Genomic DNA, 15738 nt, shown 5'->3' with positions numbered 1-15738 from the left:
AACACCCAAGGCAGCCAACTTTGTTACTTGCTCCATTGGAGGGTCGGAAGCAGAAAAGCGTAGAAGGGCCCCACCTGTGGGGAGGAGCGGATAGGACAGGTAACCCAAAACTGACCAACAGGGTATTCCATCCCATCTGTGTCATGCTCCGTATAAAAGCTGAGGGATCAAAGGGTCAGCTGTCTTTCATCAATGGCCAGTATCTGAGGAGGACTCTGTCTGTTCGTCTGCCTTTGATTCCGATCATGAATCCAGTTCCCGTCTCTCACTAAGTCCAGTCTGGGACTTCCCCAGTGCCAGCCGGTGATGCGATTGTCATCCTGGGAGCTTGATCTGGCTTTGTATATATTTCATTATTTCCTTTTTATTAGTAATATTTCATTAAAGTAGTTTAGTTCCTTCTAAACTCATAAGTCTGTCTCTCTCTGTCTCCCGCCTCTCTGAAGAGAGGTAGGGGAGAGCATCTGTCATTCGCCCAGTGGCCGGTTCAGCCCAAACCACAACAGTTGGTGAGTGAATGGGAACTGGGAAGGATGATACTTTGCTGGGAGTAAAATACCTCTGCTCACTAGTTAAGAAATAGCCAGTGCTGTGGTTTTGTGAAGCATCTCTGTTGTCGAGCTCTGTAAAACATGGAGAGATTCAGTGCATGCTTTTATCCAACTTTTTATCAAGAATAATGACTGATATTCCTATTAGTGAAGCCCTGATATAACCTTTGTTTAAATAAGCTTTAGGTCAGACTTATGCTTTGAGTCTTTATATACGACATGTCTTGAAGAAATACTATTGCTGGAAAGATTTAATTTTTCTTATCGATCAATATTGAATCCTCTTCAACCTAAAGAACTAATAACATAGTAGTAGGACTTTTCCTAGCCAAGAATTTGACTAAAAAGAAAACGAAAGGAGAAGATGAAGATTGAAAAAGTTTCATTTACTATGGACTATCACCACCGAAAATTGTAAAGAAATTGTGCATTCCCAGCCGAAGACAAAAGCCCTTAAGTGCTTCTGTTGGTATCTTAAAAGTCTGTAGTTATTAAGTGGTTATTGACTTTAAATACATTTTCTGTGGGGATAACAAATTAATTTTAACTGAAAATGTATGACTTTTATTTGTTTGTTTAGGAAGGGAATTCCGAGTGAACAAGTGAAACATGCTGATAGAGAGCAAGCAAAGCGTATAGTTTACTCAGTGATTTATGGAGCAGGTAGGCATTTTTAGAAAAACAACCAACTACAGTGTATTCATACTTTATACATAATTTATGTAAGTAGACTGAATTTCTAAAGGTGACTAAAAGTTTGTCACTATTACATTTTTATTTTTATCAGGGATTATTAAATGATCTACCCAGTATCAAAATTATCAAATTATACAACCGCATTGACATATACAAAGATTACTCTTATTTACTATTTATTTGCTGCTGATTTAGCTGAAGCATTTGTCTTTATCCAAAATGAGGTTAATTTTGAGTGGACTTTGCATTCTGTCAGTATATTGGCAGAGATGAGAATAACTGCAATGAAATTAAAAGAACTCCAATATTGTCTCAAAACACATTTATAGAAGCACAGAATGGCTACGATTGGAAGGGACCTCTAGAGGTCATCAGATCTAGCCCCCACTGCTCAAGCAGGGACATCTGGAGCCGGCCCAGGACCCTGTCCAGACAGCTTTTGAATGTCTTCAAGGATGGAGACTCCGCAACCTTTCTGGGCAACCTGTGCCAGTGCTCAATCATACTCACAGTATAAAAGTATTTCCTTACTTTAGATCTTTGTTTGCTGCCATTTCTTCATAACTGCAGAAAACTTGCAAAAATCCGCACTGCTGCCCATTCTGCCTAAGTCCTGCCCAGGTCCTAGATAAGTCAAGACATTCTGCATACTTTCCAAAACTGCCTACCATTTCTTAAATGATGCATAACTCTCCTTATGCTTTATACATGCTTAGAATTAGCTTTTCTGGGAAGACAGAATCATATGTATCATCAGCTTACAAGCTTTTGTGAATTTGTTTGAGTGAACAGCTAACTAAACTTTATGTAGGTCTTCTGGAGAAATCCAAAAGCTCTACAGAAAGTGAGTACTTGGAAAACTCATTTAGGAAATGAGAGCTCTAGGTTGCAGGCTTTATTTAACTTGGAAGAACTTAAAACTACATCTTGAGTTCCTGGGTGAAAACGCTTTCTAAACCCTCTTTTGCAGTGACTCATCAATAGTCCTTGAATCAAATGCAGAACTGGCCCAGGGCATTCAGTTTATCGTTTAGGGCATTCAACTGAGAAGGGGAGAAAAACGCTTCAATTACATCCCTCCAGAATATCTATTTTATGTGTGGGGGTGTGTATAGATTATATATGCACATATATATATGTTTGGGATGACTTGCACGACTGGAGTGCTGTAATGGATGGCTATAAACTCTTCAGGAGGGATAGGCAAGGAAGGAGAGATGGTGGGGTAGCCCTGTGTGTTAGGGAGTGCTATGAATGTCTAGAACTTAATGATGGTGACAATAGCATTGAGTGGTTTTGGGTAAGAATTGAGGGGAAGGCCAACAAGGCTCATATCATGCTTGGAGTCTGTTATAGACTACCAAACCAGGATGAAGAGGCAGATGAAATATTCTGTAAGCAGCTGGGAGAAGCCTCATGATTGCTAACCCTTGTCCTCATGGAGGACTTCAACTTACCAGATGTCTGATGGGAATACAATACAGCTAAGAGGTAACAGTCTAGGAGGTTCCTGCAGTGTGTGGAAGAAAACTTCCTGCCACAGCTGGTGAGGGAGCTGACTAGGGAAGGTGCCCTGCTGGACCTGTTGTTTGTGAACAGATAAGGACTTGTGAAGTTTGGAGGCTGTCTTGGGCATAGCGATCATGAAACGATAGTTTTCTATTTCTGGAGAAGCAAAGAGGCGGGTCAGCCAAACTGCCACCTTGGACTTCTAGAGGGCAGACTTTGGTCTTTTCAGGAGCCTGGTTGACAGAGTCCCTTGAGAGGCAGTCCTGAAGGGCAAAGTTGTCCAGGAAGACTGGACATTTTTCAAGAAGGAAATCTTAAAGCTGGGGGAGCAGGCTGTCCCATGTGCCATTGGGGAAGAAGACTGGCCTGGCTGAACAGAGAGCTATGGTTGCAATTTAGGGAAAAAAGGGGAGTTTATGGCCTTTGGAAGAAAGGGCAGGCCACTCATGAGGACTACAAAGATGTTGTGAGGCTATGTAGGGAGAAAATTAGAAGGGCCAAAGCCCAACTAGAACTTAATCTGGCTTCTGATGTTAAGGACTATAAAAATTGTTTCTATAAATACATTAGCAATAAAAGGAGGACTAAGGATAATCTCCATCCTTTATTAGACAGGGATGGAAACAGTGACCAAGGATAAGGAAAACGCGGAGGTACTTAATGTCTTCTTTGCCTCAGTCTTTAGTAGTAGGACCAGTTGCTCCCTGAGTACCCAGCTCCCTGAGCTAGATGACAGGGATGGGGAGCAGAATAAAGCCCCCATAAGGGGGAATGGTGAGCCCCCCATAAGCTCCAAGGGGAAATGGTGAGGGACCTGCTACACCACTTAGACATACGCAAGTCTATGGGGCTGGATGGGATCAACCCAAGGGTACTGAGCAATCTGGCAGAAGTGCTCACCAAGCCACTTCCCATCATCTGACAGCAGTCCTGGTTAACTGGGGAGGTCCCAGTTGACTGGAGGTTAGCAAATGTGATGTCCATCTACAAGAAGGGCTGGAAGGAGGAACTACAGTCTTGTCAGTCTGACCTTGGTGCCTGGGAAGGTTATGGAACAGATCATCTTGAGTGCCATCATGCGGCACATACAGGGCAACCAGGTGATCAGGCCCAGTCAGCATGGGTTCATGAAAGGAAGGTCCTGCTTGACAAACTTGATCTCCTTCTATGATAAGGTGATCCAGTTAGTGGATGAAGGAAAGGTTGTGGATGTTGTTTACCTGGACGTCAGTAAAGCCTTTGATAACGTTTCCCACAGCGTTCTCCTGGAGAAACTGGCTGCTCATGGCTTGGATTTCTGTACTCTTCGCCAGGTAAAAAACTGGATGGATGGCTGAGCTGAAAGAATTGTGGTGAAAGGAGTTAAATCCAGTTGGTGGCTGGTCACAAGTGGTGTTCCCCAGGGCTCAGTACTGGGGCCAGTTCTCTTTAATATATTTATCGGTGACCTGGACAAGGGGATTGAGTGCACTCTCAGTCACTTTTTAGGACTAGGGAAGTGATTGTCCCTCTGTACTCTGCACTGGTGGGGCCCCTTCTCAAATACTGTGTTCAGTTTTGGGTCCCTTACTACAAGAAGGACATTGAGGTACCGGAGCAAGTCCAGAGAAGGGCAACAAAGCTGGGGAAGGGTCTAGAGCACAAGTCTTATGAGGAACAGCTGAGGGAACTGAGGTTGTTTAGCCTGGCGGAAAGGAGGCTGAGGGGAGATCTTGCTCTCTACAACTACCTGAAAGGAGGTTGTAGTGAGGTGGGGGGTCAGTGTTTTCTCCCAAGTAACAAGTGACAGGACAAGAGGAAACGGCCTCAAGTTGCACCAGGGGAGGCTTAGGATGGATATTAGGAAAAATTTCTCCATTGAAAGTGTTATCAAGCATTGGAACAGGCTGCCCAGGGAAGTGGTTGAGTCACCATCCCTGGAGGTATTTAAAAGACGTGGTGCTCAGGGACGTGGTTTAGTGGTGGACTTAGCAGTGTTAAGTTTACGGTTGGAGTCAATGATCTTAAAGGTCACTTCCAACCTAGATGATTCTATGATTCTATCCTACGATAAGAAAGTGTGTATATATATATATATACACACACACATGTGCATTTTTACATTAAGCTGTATTGCATTTTAAACACTTGTGTTTGTTTAAAATCTAAATTAAAAAGCCTGGCACTAACTCCCTGCAATGTAAGTTCAGACCTTCCCATGCTGAGACTGGAATCAAATCTCCCATTTCCAGCCTGAATGTTTTCATCACTAGATTGTTTTACAGAACTCAAGCATTAGCACCCCTGCCCCTTGGTCCATGCAGATGCTACACGTTTCCTACCTGTTCCCTTCACTCTGGGTGGAATAGGCAGATACCTGACTCAGACTGAATCAGCACCAGTTGAATGCCCCGTAGTTCTGTATACAGCCAGTGAGGAAAAGGACATACCTCAGTTACTGGGGCTAGAGCCTCCCTCTGTAGAGTGTACGTCTGTCTATGCTATAAAGAACTTAGATGATTAGATTAAGCAGGTCGGCACTCCCTCACTTGCTGTGTACCAGGCACTAAAAATTTTAGTGCAACAGTGCTTGATTTAAGTATCTCTGCTTACTTCTTTGTACTTTGTCTCCCTCTCTCTCAAATGAGGGCAGCTGAAGCACCTGAAAGATAATAAGATGCTTCAGTTCATTGGCAGTGTGATCAGATCCTAATTAAGACATAACACGGAGTGCTATCATTAAACTATTTAGATGGAAACTGGGCTGACAAAAAAAAATTATTAGATACCTGAAATTGATGGACTGGATTCCACCCAATTTGTCTCTTTTCAAATAATGGCTAACTTTTCATTACGGAGATATTTTGATACAACTGAAGAGTGTGACTAATACTTATTTCACTTCTTTTCTGATTGAAAAATACAGAAGCATTCCCTGAGGAGTTTGCCTCTATTATGCTTACAGAGTCAGTGGAAATCTTTCATATAGTGAATAGTAATCTTTTTTTTTTTTCTTTCTGCTTTCTTAGTTTTAGGTTACATTTGGTTCATGTTTTCAAGGTCTTGTCCATAATCCTGGAGGATAGAAAATAGTATAATAAAGAAAGAAGAGCCTCATTATGTCTAGGATTTGGTACTTTAATGAATACACCAAATATCGAGAGGGATGACAGTGTTACAGTCTTTTGCTTGGTTTGGAGCAATTCAATTCACCTGCTTTTGCCTCAGTGATCTTTTAAAACTAAAACAAAGACAACTTAAACATCTGTAAAATAACGAACTTATTCCATTTAATGGCAGTATGTTCAAGCCCTGAATTGACACAGAGGGATGTCAAGGTGTTTAAATGAAAAACAGAGAAACTAATGATATATTCAGTTTTGAAAGATGGTACTACACAATGGAGAACACTACAACTCATAGGCTGCTGCTAACAATTCCCCTGGCACAGATAGCTCAAGCAGAGTGCTCAGGAAAGCTTTAGTCCACACCTGAGTGTTGCTTCTCATGGCCCTAAGCTACTGCATTGTGGAATGTGATCTAACACAATTATGTGGCTGTACATTCCCCTCTTTTTGCTTCCCAGGACCTGAATTTTCCTGGAACATTTCAGACTTCTTTACTGATATTGTGGCTTAATTTTCCTACTGTTTTATTCAATACTTTTTTTCTGTATATCAATAGTTTTTAGATGGATAACATGGACAAACTTAGATGTTGCAGTTCTCTAAGTAAGCCACAGCAGTTAACAATATGTGCTTTAGCAGAGAGATTTGTCATTTGCTGACCCAGGAAGCAACCCCAAATTAATTAGATGTCAAATAAAAGTACAGACCTATAATAGCTCAGCAAGAGCCATCCTGGATGTCTTGTGAATTTCTTCTTCTGGCATCTTGTCTGGACTGGTATTCCTGCAGCTCAGTGCAGATCCTGGCATGACTGAGAACAAAATGCTACAGAATTGTTCCAAAATGCACATCAGACTGACAGTGATGGCATTTAGGTGGCTGAAATCTTCTCTCTTTCAAAAATGCTAGATAATTTTTCTTGACAGTATTAGTGTGACAATAACTATTCAATGCCTTTGGTGCCTTAAGATGTCACCTCTCATCTTATGTTATTTGCAGACACTGTGCTGGTTTTGTGTTGCTGTGCAGCTGACATAAATATATCTGTCTTTCAAACCTCATATGACTAATGTTGGTGTGTGTTTTATTTTTACTGGAACTGTTTGGTTTCTAAATGTGTTTAAACTATAGCTTTTAGTTTATATTTTCACAGTGTGGAAAACTGTCTTCAGCTTTTTTCCACCTTATCTTATAAATGCTCTTAGATCCAACATAATGTATTTTGTGCACCTATATCCTATCCAAAAGCTATTATTCCTTTCTTTCTCTATTGAAACACTTTTTCAGTTTTTTCTTTTTCCAACCTTTTTTTTCTCACAACTGGACCCAGATTTTTACAGACATTGAGGAACTTAAGATTGTTTGAAATCTGTGGGACTCAGACTCGTAATGGCCTTTCTAAAATCAGGGTACTTGGTCTGATTGCTTCAGTAGTTAAGTTTTTTCTGTGACTTCTACACCAAATCTAAAACTTCTAGTTAACTCAACCATCCACATCTCCACAAAAGAGATTTCAATCACGTTATGGGTATAAATTATAACTAGGAATTTATTATTTACAGACTTCATATATAGCTCCTATTAAGTATATTCTCAATTCAGTAACTTCAATAAAACATTCAAGCTCAAAGTTAAACATTCGCTTTGTTGAAGTATGATTGTATTATATCAGATCTGTCCTCTTTCATAGACATAAGTGAAGTTAACTAATTCCACTAATTGTGAATTAGTGCTATTCTATGTAGTGGATTTCTGTTTTTCATTATTGCATAATAAAGATAATTTCTTTACCACCAGGTAAAGAACGTCTCGCTGACTGCCTGGGAATTACTTCTCTTCATGCCAGTCAATTTATAGACAGTTTTATGCAAAAATATAAGAAACTACATGAATTTACAAAGAAAACCATTGAGCAATGCCGAAACAAAGGTAATCCAAAGTCTGTAAACATATTTTTGTTTATTGGTCAGCACTGTGTGACAGTGGTGAAGACAAAGATTCAACTCCACCAAAATTCAAATAGTTACAGGACAAGAAAAAAAGATGGAATATCATTTCTTGGTGAATCAGTTTTTTTTCTCTTTTAACCCTAAGAGGAGCTGGTTAAAGCTGTCTGCCTTTTCTCAGAAAGATGCTAACAAAATAAGACGTCTGTTCCCAGAGTGAACCCTACTTAATGTCAAGTTACACTGCATCATTTTGACATATAATGTACTCCAACACAAAAAAACCCAAGGAATCTTTTGCTTAATAAATATGCTACATGGCTGCTGGACCATGGAAGTTCAGCCATTTAGTCAGAGACAATTTACAGAGCCTTTTTTTTTTTTTTAATGTATTTTTTCTTTTCATCGGTCAGAACTTATGTTCTTGAAGTTCAGGTGGTATCTGTGATAACACGTGTGCAAAGTGCTTCTTGGAGCCAGCAGCTGCAAACTCTTCTTGCCTCAAATTTGTTGTTAGTCTACATATTCATTTATATTTAGTGAATCCTAGGAGTGCAGTAATTTGAGGAGACAAAATATAGCTGCTTGAAATATTTTATTTTAAAAGCTTCTTAGCAGAACTGTCAAAATGGATTTCTTTCGTTTCTTAGTATGGTATACAGTGCTAAGACATTTTGTAGAAATAAATAGTAAGTTTACAATATAATATTACCCATCATTGTATGGGTGAGTGTCATGATAGAAACATATAACTGATTTCTTGTAATGTAGATTAATAGTATTCCTTCTTTGTAGGGCTTAAAATCTACTGGAAGCATGAACTGTCATTGTGTCACACAGTTGCATTCCTTCATTCGCTAATATTACTAAAGAAAAATGAAGTTACTGAAAATCTATTTTGAGCTATAGTTAAGCCCAACATTACATGTGTAGCAAAATATTACACATTTACTATTTATTTCTTTGATCTATTTAAAATAGCATAGCATTCTTTTCTTAAAGGTGAGTTAGTTTCAATAACCAAACCTCTGTGATAAAAAATTGGGTTTATGAGTTTAGTAGGCAAGCGTGTCATAACTAATGTCCTTGACTGTCATCAAAACACACTTGTCTAATTAGTACTTACTCCTCCTCTCAATCCCGTGTATCAATCATTCCCTCAGATTCCAGTTTTCCAACAAAAACATTCCAACCTAGTGAGCTCATTATAAGGTAACTTCATTTTACTTCTCTACAGTTCAAAGGTGAACAGCATCAAACTGACTAACAGTGTTCAGGTGTTATGAATGTCTGATACTCCATGTAGACATGATAAACAGATAATAATCATTTGTGATGAAAGTATTTTTATTAGTATGTATGTTATTATATTGTTGTTATTTGATGAAATGATCAATGTATTAAAAAGACTACATTAAGACTTCATTCAAATATGTATTTGCAGATTAATCTTTGACCACAGAAGCATACTCTGCCACTTTTATATGAAAGATGGTATTTGTTCAAGAATGCTAATCAGCTATGGGTATTGCAAGGGTGATTCTGTTGTGGAAACATACGACAGGAATAAGGATATTACAGTAAATCTATTTTTCCCTGAGAATCCAAAGTTTCAAGAATTCCATATTTAGATACTGTTCTTCATAGAAAATCTTAGTTAAATTAGGAAGACTGATTTGCCAAAGAATACCCTAACCTCCAGATAATTCGGCTCCTTGTTCCAAAACTGGTTCTTTTGGTATCAGCGCTCCTGGAAATATACTAATTTGCAGAAAGCTGTTTTAATTCAAGAGAATCATCTTCATCCTTTGCACGTAAGTCTGGGTATGTGTTGTCCATAGCAAGGTCATAACTTTGTGTTTGGAGAGGTCTCTTTGCCACATGTGCTTGTGCATCTTGGTTGCTAAAGAGGAGATGAAACTCTGTGGCAGTGTGAACTTCCATGGTATGTAATGACAATTCATGGATAGTCAAGGTGATCAGATTTATAGCGAAAGATTTTATGAAGATGTATTTTTAACATGGATGATTTTTCATTTTCCTTAAAATATGAAAAGAACTTTAGTTTTGAAGATAAGATGAGATAAGGTTTTGTGCATGTTATTTTGACAAGAGGATCCTTACATCTCTTTTCCTCTCACAACTCCTCTCTTGCCCTCCAAAATAGTAACTTTGGGAAAATACATCATTAGGCCTAACATAAAGCTTTTACTGTGTCTTCATGTGTTTCTTTTAAACTAAAAAAGCCCCACCACACTAGACTTAAGAAAGTTTGGCTGTGAAAGGGACATGAAAATATCACATAAAGAAAATGGAAAAAAAGTCATAACTTTTTTTTTTTTTCCCAAAAAACTATTTGATCATTTTGGGAAATATTCATTAATGATTTAATTGCTCTACAAATTGATTTTTCTTTGCTATTCCCAAGTACACTATTCATTGCATGGAAAGCTCTAATTATGGCTGCTAATAGATAGCTAATTCTGCTAGGTATTTATAGTTTAATCTCCCACAGAGAGAGTTTGCTGGTATATCAGTAGACATTCCTAATGAAAATACAGCTCTAATGTATAACATGTACCAATTCTCCAAATGAAATGACTCTTAGACCAAAAATACAATAAGCATTTAAGGTTTAAATAAGAGAAGCTCTGACTATTTTCAGAGGGCAAAATATGACATTGGCTCAGGCAGCACATAGTTACAAAAATCTATATTCAAAAAGAATTTTTGAAATTTAATTTTAATCACTCTAAGAATACTAATTTCTATTTAAATCCTAAAAGGTTATGTGGTTTCCATAATGGGACGTAAAAGACCACTGGCTAATATCAATGCGCAGGATTACAAACTACGCACTCAAGCAGAGAGGCAGGCTGTCAATTTTGTTGTTCAAGGTAAAAAAAACCTGCCTGCCTACCTTCCCACTTACCTACCTTTCTCTTTATCTGTGCTTGACTTTAATGGACAGCAACTCTGATAATCTCAAAAGAATGAATATTCTAGTAGTCTACTAGAGTATACTACTGAGGCATGTGTTTTACTATAAAAGAGAAGTTTAAATGATGTATTCTATCTACCTTGAAAATTGCTAGTAAACAGTATCATGAAACACAATGTTCTAATACACTGTAGTGCTGTGTGGTAGTTAAATATAGGTGTAGGTACAAACTAGGTATAGAGACAATATCTAGAATTCAGTGCTTCAGTGATGTATTGTCTTAAAGCGGCATTTTCCTTTCTAGTTTTGGTAGTTTGTTACTCCAAAAGGGATTCTGTGATTATGCTGCTTACAGATTCTAGCTTTTATTTTGCCAGATAGCTTTAATTCATGAAATATACAATATTACAAGAATTGTGCATTTTTATTATTTGTTTTGAAACCCAACTCCTTCTTTGTAAGGAACATTAAACATTAATTCTCTGGAGAGAAAGAAAAAAGCTGTTTTTTCACAGAAAAACATTGTAAATTTGCCATATAGGTTGGAAATGTAAAAATCAGTAGAAAGCTCTCAATTGTTAGTTAATCTGATGCATAAACATACACTGTTTAAATCGCCTAGGGCTCAGTCTTGTACAGAATTTAGCCACCTAAAGAAAAAAAACCAAAAACTGAGCTGGCAGTCCAAGACTGATATGCCTTTACCAAGGTACCCCTTGGAAGAATTATTTTTTAATTGGATGATGCCAACAGGGTTTTCATTAAGTTACATTGGAAGCGTTCAATTTACAGGCAAGTAAAAAGTGCTTTCTAGACATGGTGATGGTGTGCTTTTATAAAGTTACTTGATTTTTCCTTTTGAAAGGATCATTTGGTTGTTTTTCTTTTTTTTCCTCTCCAAATATTATTCATTTTATGTTTTCATTTTAAAAATGACTTGAGTATTTGTGTCATGTTTGACAATCCTTATAATTAGTAACTGAATTGAAGTGCTCTCTCTGCAAGGATACGTACAGATCTAGAATTCTAAAATATATCCTGTTACTTCAAAAATAGTTTTGCTCAAGTGGTGGCTGACTTGCTGCATTAAGGTCCCAAATGCAGAATTTTAAAATATCCTTATAAAATCTGCAGCAAAGCTTGCACACTTGTAACACTGGGCATGCCTGTGCAACCTTCTCCAGAGACTTGTGTTCAGTTTACCCGGGTTTCCATCCAGCTGGCCAGCGGCCCTCTCCAGTTGAAGGCACAATGCTTGAGCTAATACGGCCAGTCCTGCTGAGTGTACAGTGTAGCATTAATAAAGCTACACAGCCTTCTGAGCAGCACTTTCTTATGTCCATCTGTCCAAAATGCTTGGAGCTGAGGCAAAGCTATCACAGGTCTGGCTACAAAACGCTCACTTATATGTACCTACAATAATAAGATTATCGTATTTCATTGTCGGTTCAAATAATGCTGGAGCACAAATCTGATAAAAAATCAGAAGGTGTGATGAAGCAAGGATTAAAAGCTCTAAAATATTTGGTGTTCCCAAATTTTATAAAAAGTTTCAGTCTAGACTACAACACTTTTCTTAATTTCAGGATCTCAGCTATGAGATCATATTATAAGACTGTAAAAACTTTCTAAATTATGCTAAAACATCTTATCACAGTTGGTATACTAAACTGCATTTAATATATGTGTTTTGTAATGACATCTATTAGTCCAATTAATTTAAGCAGTTTGTGTTTTGGTTATGGTAGCAGCAACTGATAGCAAAAAGCTTCTGATGCATGACAATATTGAGAGGAATGTAGAGTTCCAGCTTTAACTTTCTACAACTGGATTTTCTACAGTTCTTTCATAGTCTTTTTTCTATTTTTGAAAAATTCCCAGTCCAGTAGTCTTTACCAATGTACAGTATAATATTCTTCAGTTATAATTCAGCTCTACCAACCACATAGAGCAAACTATGTATTTTAATTTTTATTATTTATTTATAATTGTGGCAAAATCAACCAGAAGGATATAATTATTTTATTTTAAAGTATTGATATAAAATATTTATTAAAATATCTCTAAAAATTTTATCTCAGATAAAAATATTTTGAGAATTCTTTTGTATTTTATTACTTTACGTTGTTTCGTGTAGAATACATATAGAACATTTGTATTGTGATAGACTAAATGCTCAATTGTATAATTTTATTCTCATAATCACTAAGAAGATATTTACCAGACCTTTGCTGAAACATCCTTTCTTACTTTTTGTATCAATTTATCTGTTATTGTGTTATATTGAATCAGTTTGGCACATCATTTGAACAGGAAAGCAGGATAGGTATTTGAGGCTAAATTTGCAATTAGACATAGCCATCTCAATAATCAGCTGTGGATCTGCACTTCATATAGTTAATGAGTAAAACAGAGTCTCAATATGGGATTCAGAGGAGACAGTTTGTCATAGAAGACCATTAAGGAAGAGGAGGTGGTAGGTCTGTCTCCTCGATCTCTTCGATATTCTCTCTTAGCCAAAAGGGTCAATTGTGTCCTGGGGTGCATCAAGCACAGCTTAGCTAGCTGGTCAAGGGAGGTGATTGTCCCACTCAACACTGCACTGGTGCAGCCCCAACTCGAGTACTGTGTGCAGTTTTTGGCACCTCAATATAAGAAGGATATCAAACTATTAGATTGTGTCCAGAGGAGAGCGACCAAGATAGTGAAAGGTCTTGACAGCAAGACTTACGAGGAGCAGCTGAGGTCACTTGGCTTGTTTAGCTTGGAGAAGAGAAGGCTCAAGGGTGCCCTCATCACAGTCTACAACTTCCTCAAGGGGGGCAGCAGAGGAGGAGGTGCTGATCTCCTCTCTCTGGTGGCCAGAAACAGGACACAAAGAAATGGAATGGAGCTGCCTCAGGGGAAGTTCAGTTTGGACATTAGGAAAAGGTTCTTCAATAAGAGGGTGGTCGGTCACTGAAACAGGCTCCCCAGTGAAGTGGGCACAGCACCAAGCCTGTCAGAGTTTAAGAAGCATCTAGATGACGCTCTTACTCATGTAGTTTAGTTTTAGGTCATCCTGCGAGGAGTGGGGAGTTGGACTCAATGATCCTTATGGGTCCCTTCCAACTTGAGATATTTTGTGATTCTATGATCACCTCCTAGCAGAGTGCCCTTACCATTTGCCTACCTGGCTGTTCTTTATCCCTACTCTGGAAGTTGAACTATTTGGAAGAAAGAATTCAAAATTCATTGGATGCTAAAAGCAAGATGTCATAGATTGCATACACATGGAAATATGAAAAAGCATAAAATTAAGCTTCTTTTGTGACATTACATTTTAATTGATTTATGGGTAGATTTTAATTCCGATTTAGAGTTAGAGGATTTCAGACATTTTTTATAATAAGCAATTTTTCAACTCATGGCCATGACTGACAAATTCACATTTAATTAACACATAAATTCATATTATTATTTTCTGGTTTTAATGAACATGTAGTTATTTAGTTTGTTGTTTCTTAATCTGTTTCACGTATTACGTGAATCGAATCTGCTAGTTTTGCAAATTCTCATAATTCATAATATTCAGATGTTTTTCATTCCTATGCCATAGTTCCAAGAAGAACGTTTTCCTTCTGCATGCTTTAAATTAAAAGCATATCACTTTCTTTCATAGGATCTGCAGCTGATCTTTGTAAAATGGCTATGGTAGAGATTTTTACCTCTGTTGTCATTTCTCCAACTTTAACAGCCAGGTTAGTAATGAATGACTGCAAAACTGTTTGATTTTAAAATTAGTTGAAATTAACGTGTTTCTGGCATTTTAAGCAAATGTCGTGTATGCCTCAATCTTTTAACAAGCAAGGACTTGTGGGATGGTTTTATACATTCAAAGTTATGTCTTTGTGCTTAAACGGTTGGATCTGTAAATCCATTCCAAAGCAATGAAGTGCCCTGGGGCCATTTAAACTCAGACAGATCTAGTTCAGTGGTAGTTCCACATCTTTGAAATCAAGCCCACTGATCATATCCTTCCTGTATTTTGAGTCTATTGTACAATGGGAATTGAACATTCAATGGGCTGGGAAAAAAACAGGAATCAGGAAAACAGTGCTCAAGCAAAATAAATGAACATTTTTTTATTCTTGTATAGATGGCTTTCCTTTGCTAAAGAAAAGCTAGATCATCGTGCTTCTCTTCTGTTGTGACTACTCATAGTTGGGTAGGATATCACAGAATGTCCTCAAGATTTTTACAACAGTAGCAGAAATAATGTCCTGTAATAAAGGTTGGAGGGGATGGTGCAGAGAGTTAGTGAGCGTTATTATTTGCTGCGGTAGAAGGATACTTTGAAGGCACACATGCAGAAAAAAAGCCAAACAAACAGATTCTTATATTTTGTAATGCTGTAGTAAGCAATCCAGTAGAACATGAATTTTTACGTTTGATAAAAGCAGAGATAGCACATAGTGCAGAACATCAGTGGTTTTGTTGTCATCCAGAAGGGGAAATCATAAAAACTTAGCTGTAGCAATCATGTATTAAAGACTTCGGTGGGAGTTTAGGTCAGTACAAGGTGACAGGGTTTGGCTTTCTAAACATACTTTACAACCCTATAAATACTTCGTGTTTGTGTGCATATCACTTACACACAGCAGTGTTATCGTATTTGATCAGTGTTTCAGAATGTAATTTCTAATTACAAATATAAATTGCATGTGTTAAATTCAAAGCTAGAGTCACTCTTATGCCAAAAATAAAACTTGTTCTGAGTAACAGTTTTAAGTGTTCTTGCAACTTGACAAATTGAACAAAATACTGCTGAATTATTACCAAAAAAGAAAATTATGTGGCCCGCTACTACAAATCTGAAACAGGAAATGGTTCTTTGGTGGAGATACTGCATGCATGCAGACAATGATACATTTATGTATTCATTGTTATGTATTCATTGTCAGATGACATATTGCATTGTACATTTTGGGGCAGATTCTCTGCGCTGA

The 15738-nt window shown here is 37.7% G+C and overlaps 1 protein-coding gene across 1 annotated transcript in view; it reads left to right on the top strand.

Annotated features, from left to right (window-relative positions):
* POLN (polymerase (DNA directed) nu) overlaps positions 1-15738 on the top strand; it is a 102108-nt gene that overhangs the window by 64214 nt on the left and 22156 nt on the right. Inside the window, 4 exon segments of the mRNA XM_009882538.1 lie at positions 1132-1214; positions 7661-7792; positions 10596-10706; positions 14412-14490. Of these exon segments, the coding sequence (XP_009880840.1) occupies positions 1132-1214; positions 7661-7792; positions 10596-10706; positions 14412-14490 (405 nt within the window).

Source organism: Charadrius vociferus, unplaced genomic scaffold (assembly GCF_000708025.1).
Source record: "Charadrius vociferus isolate BGI_N301 unplaced genomic scaffold, ASM70802v2 scaffold213, whole genome shotgun sequence".
NCBI classification, from domain to species: domain Eukaryota; kingdom Metazoa; phylum Chordata; class Aves; order Charadriiformes; family Charadriidae; genus Charadrius; species Charadrius vociferus.
This window is presented reverse-complemented; position numbering and strand designations above follow the sequence as displayed.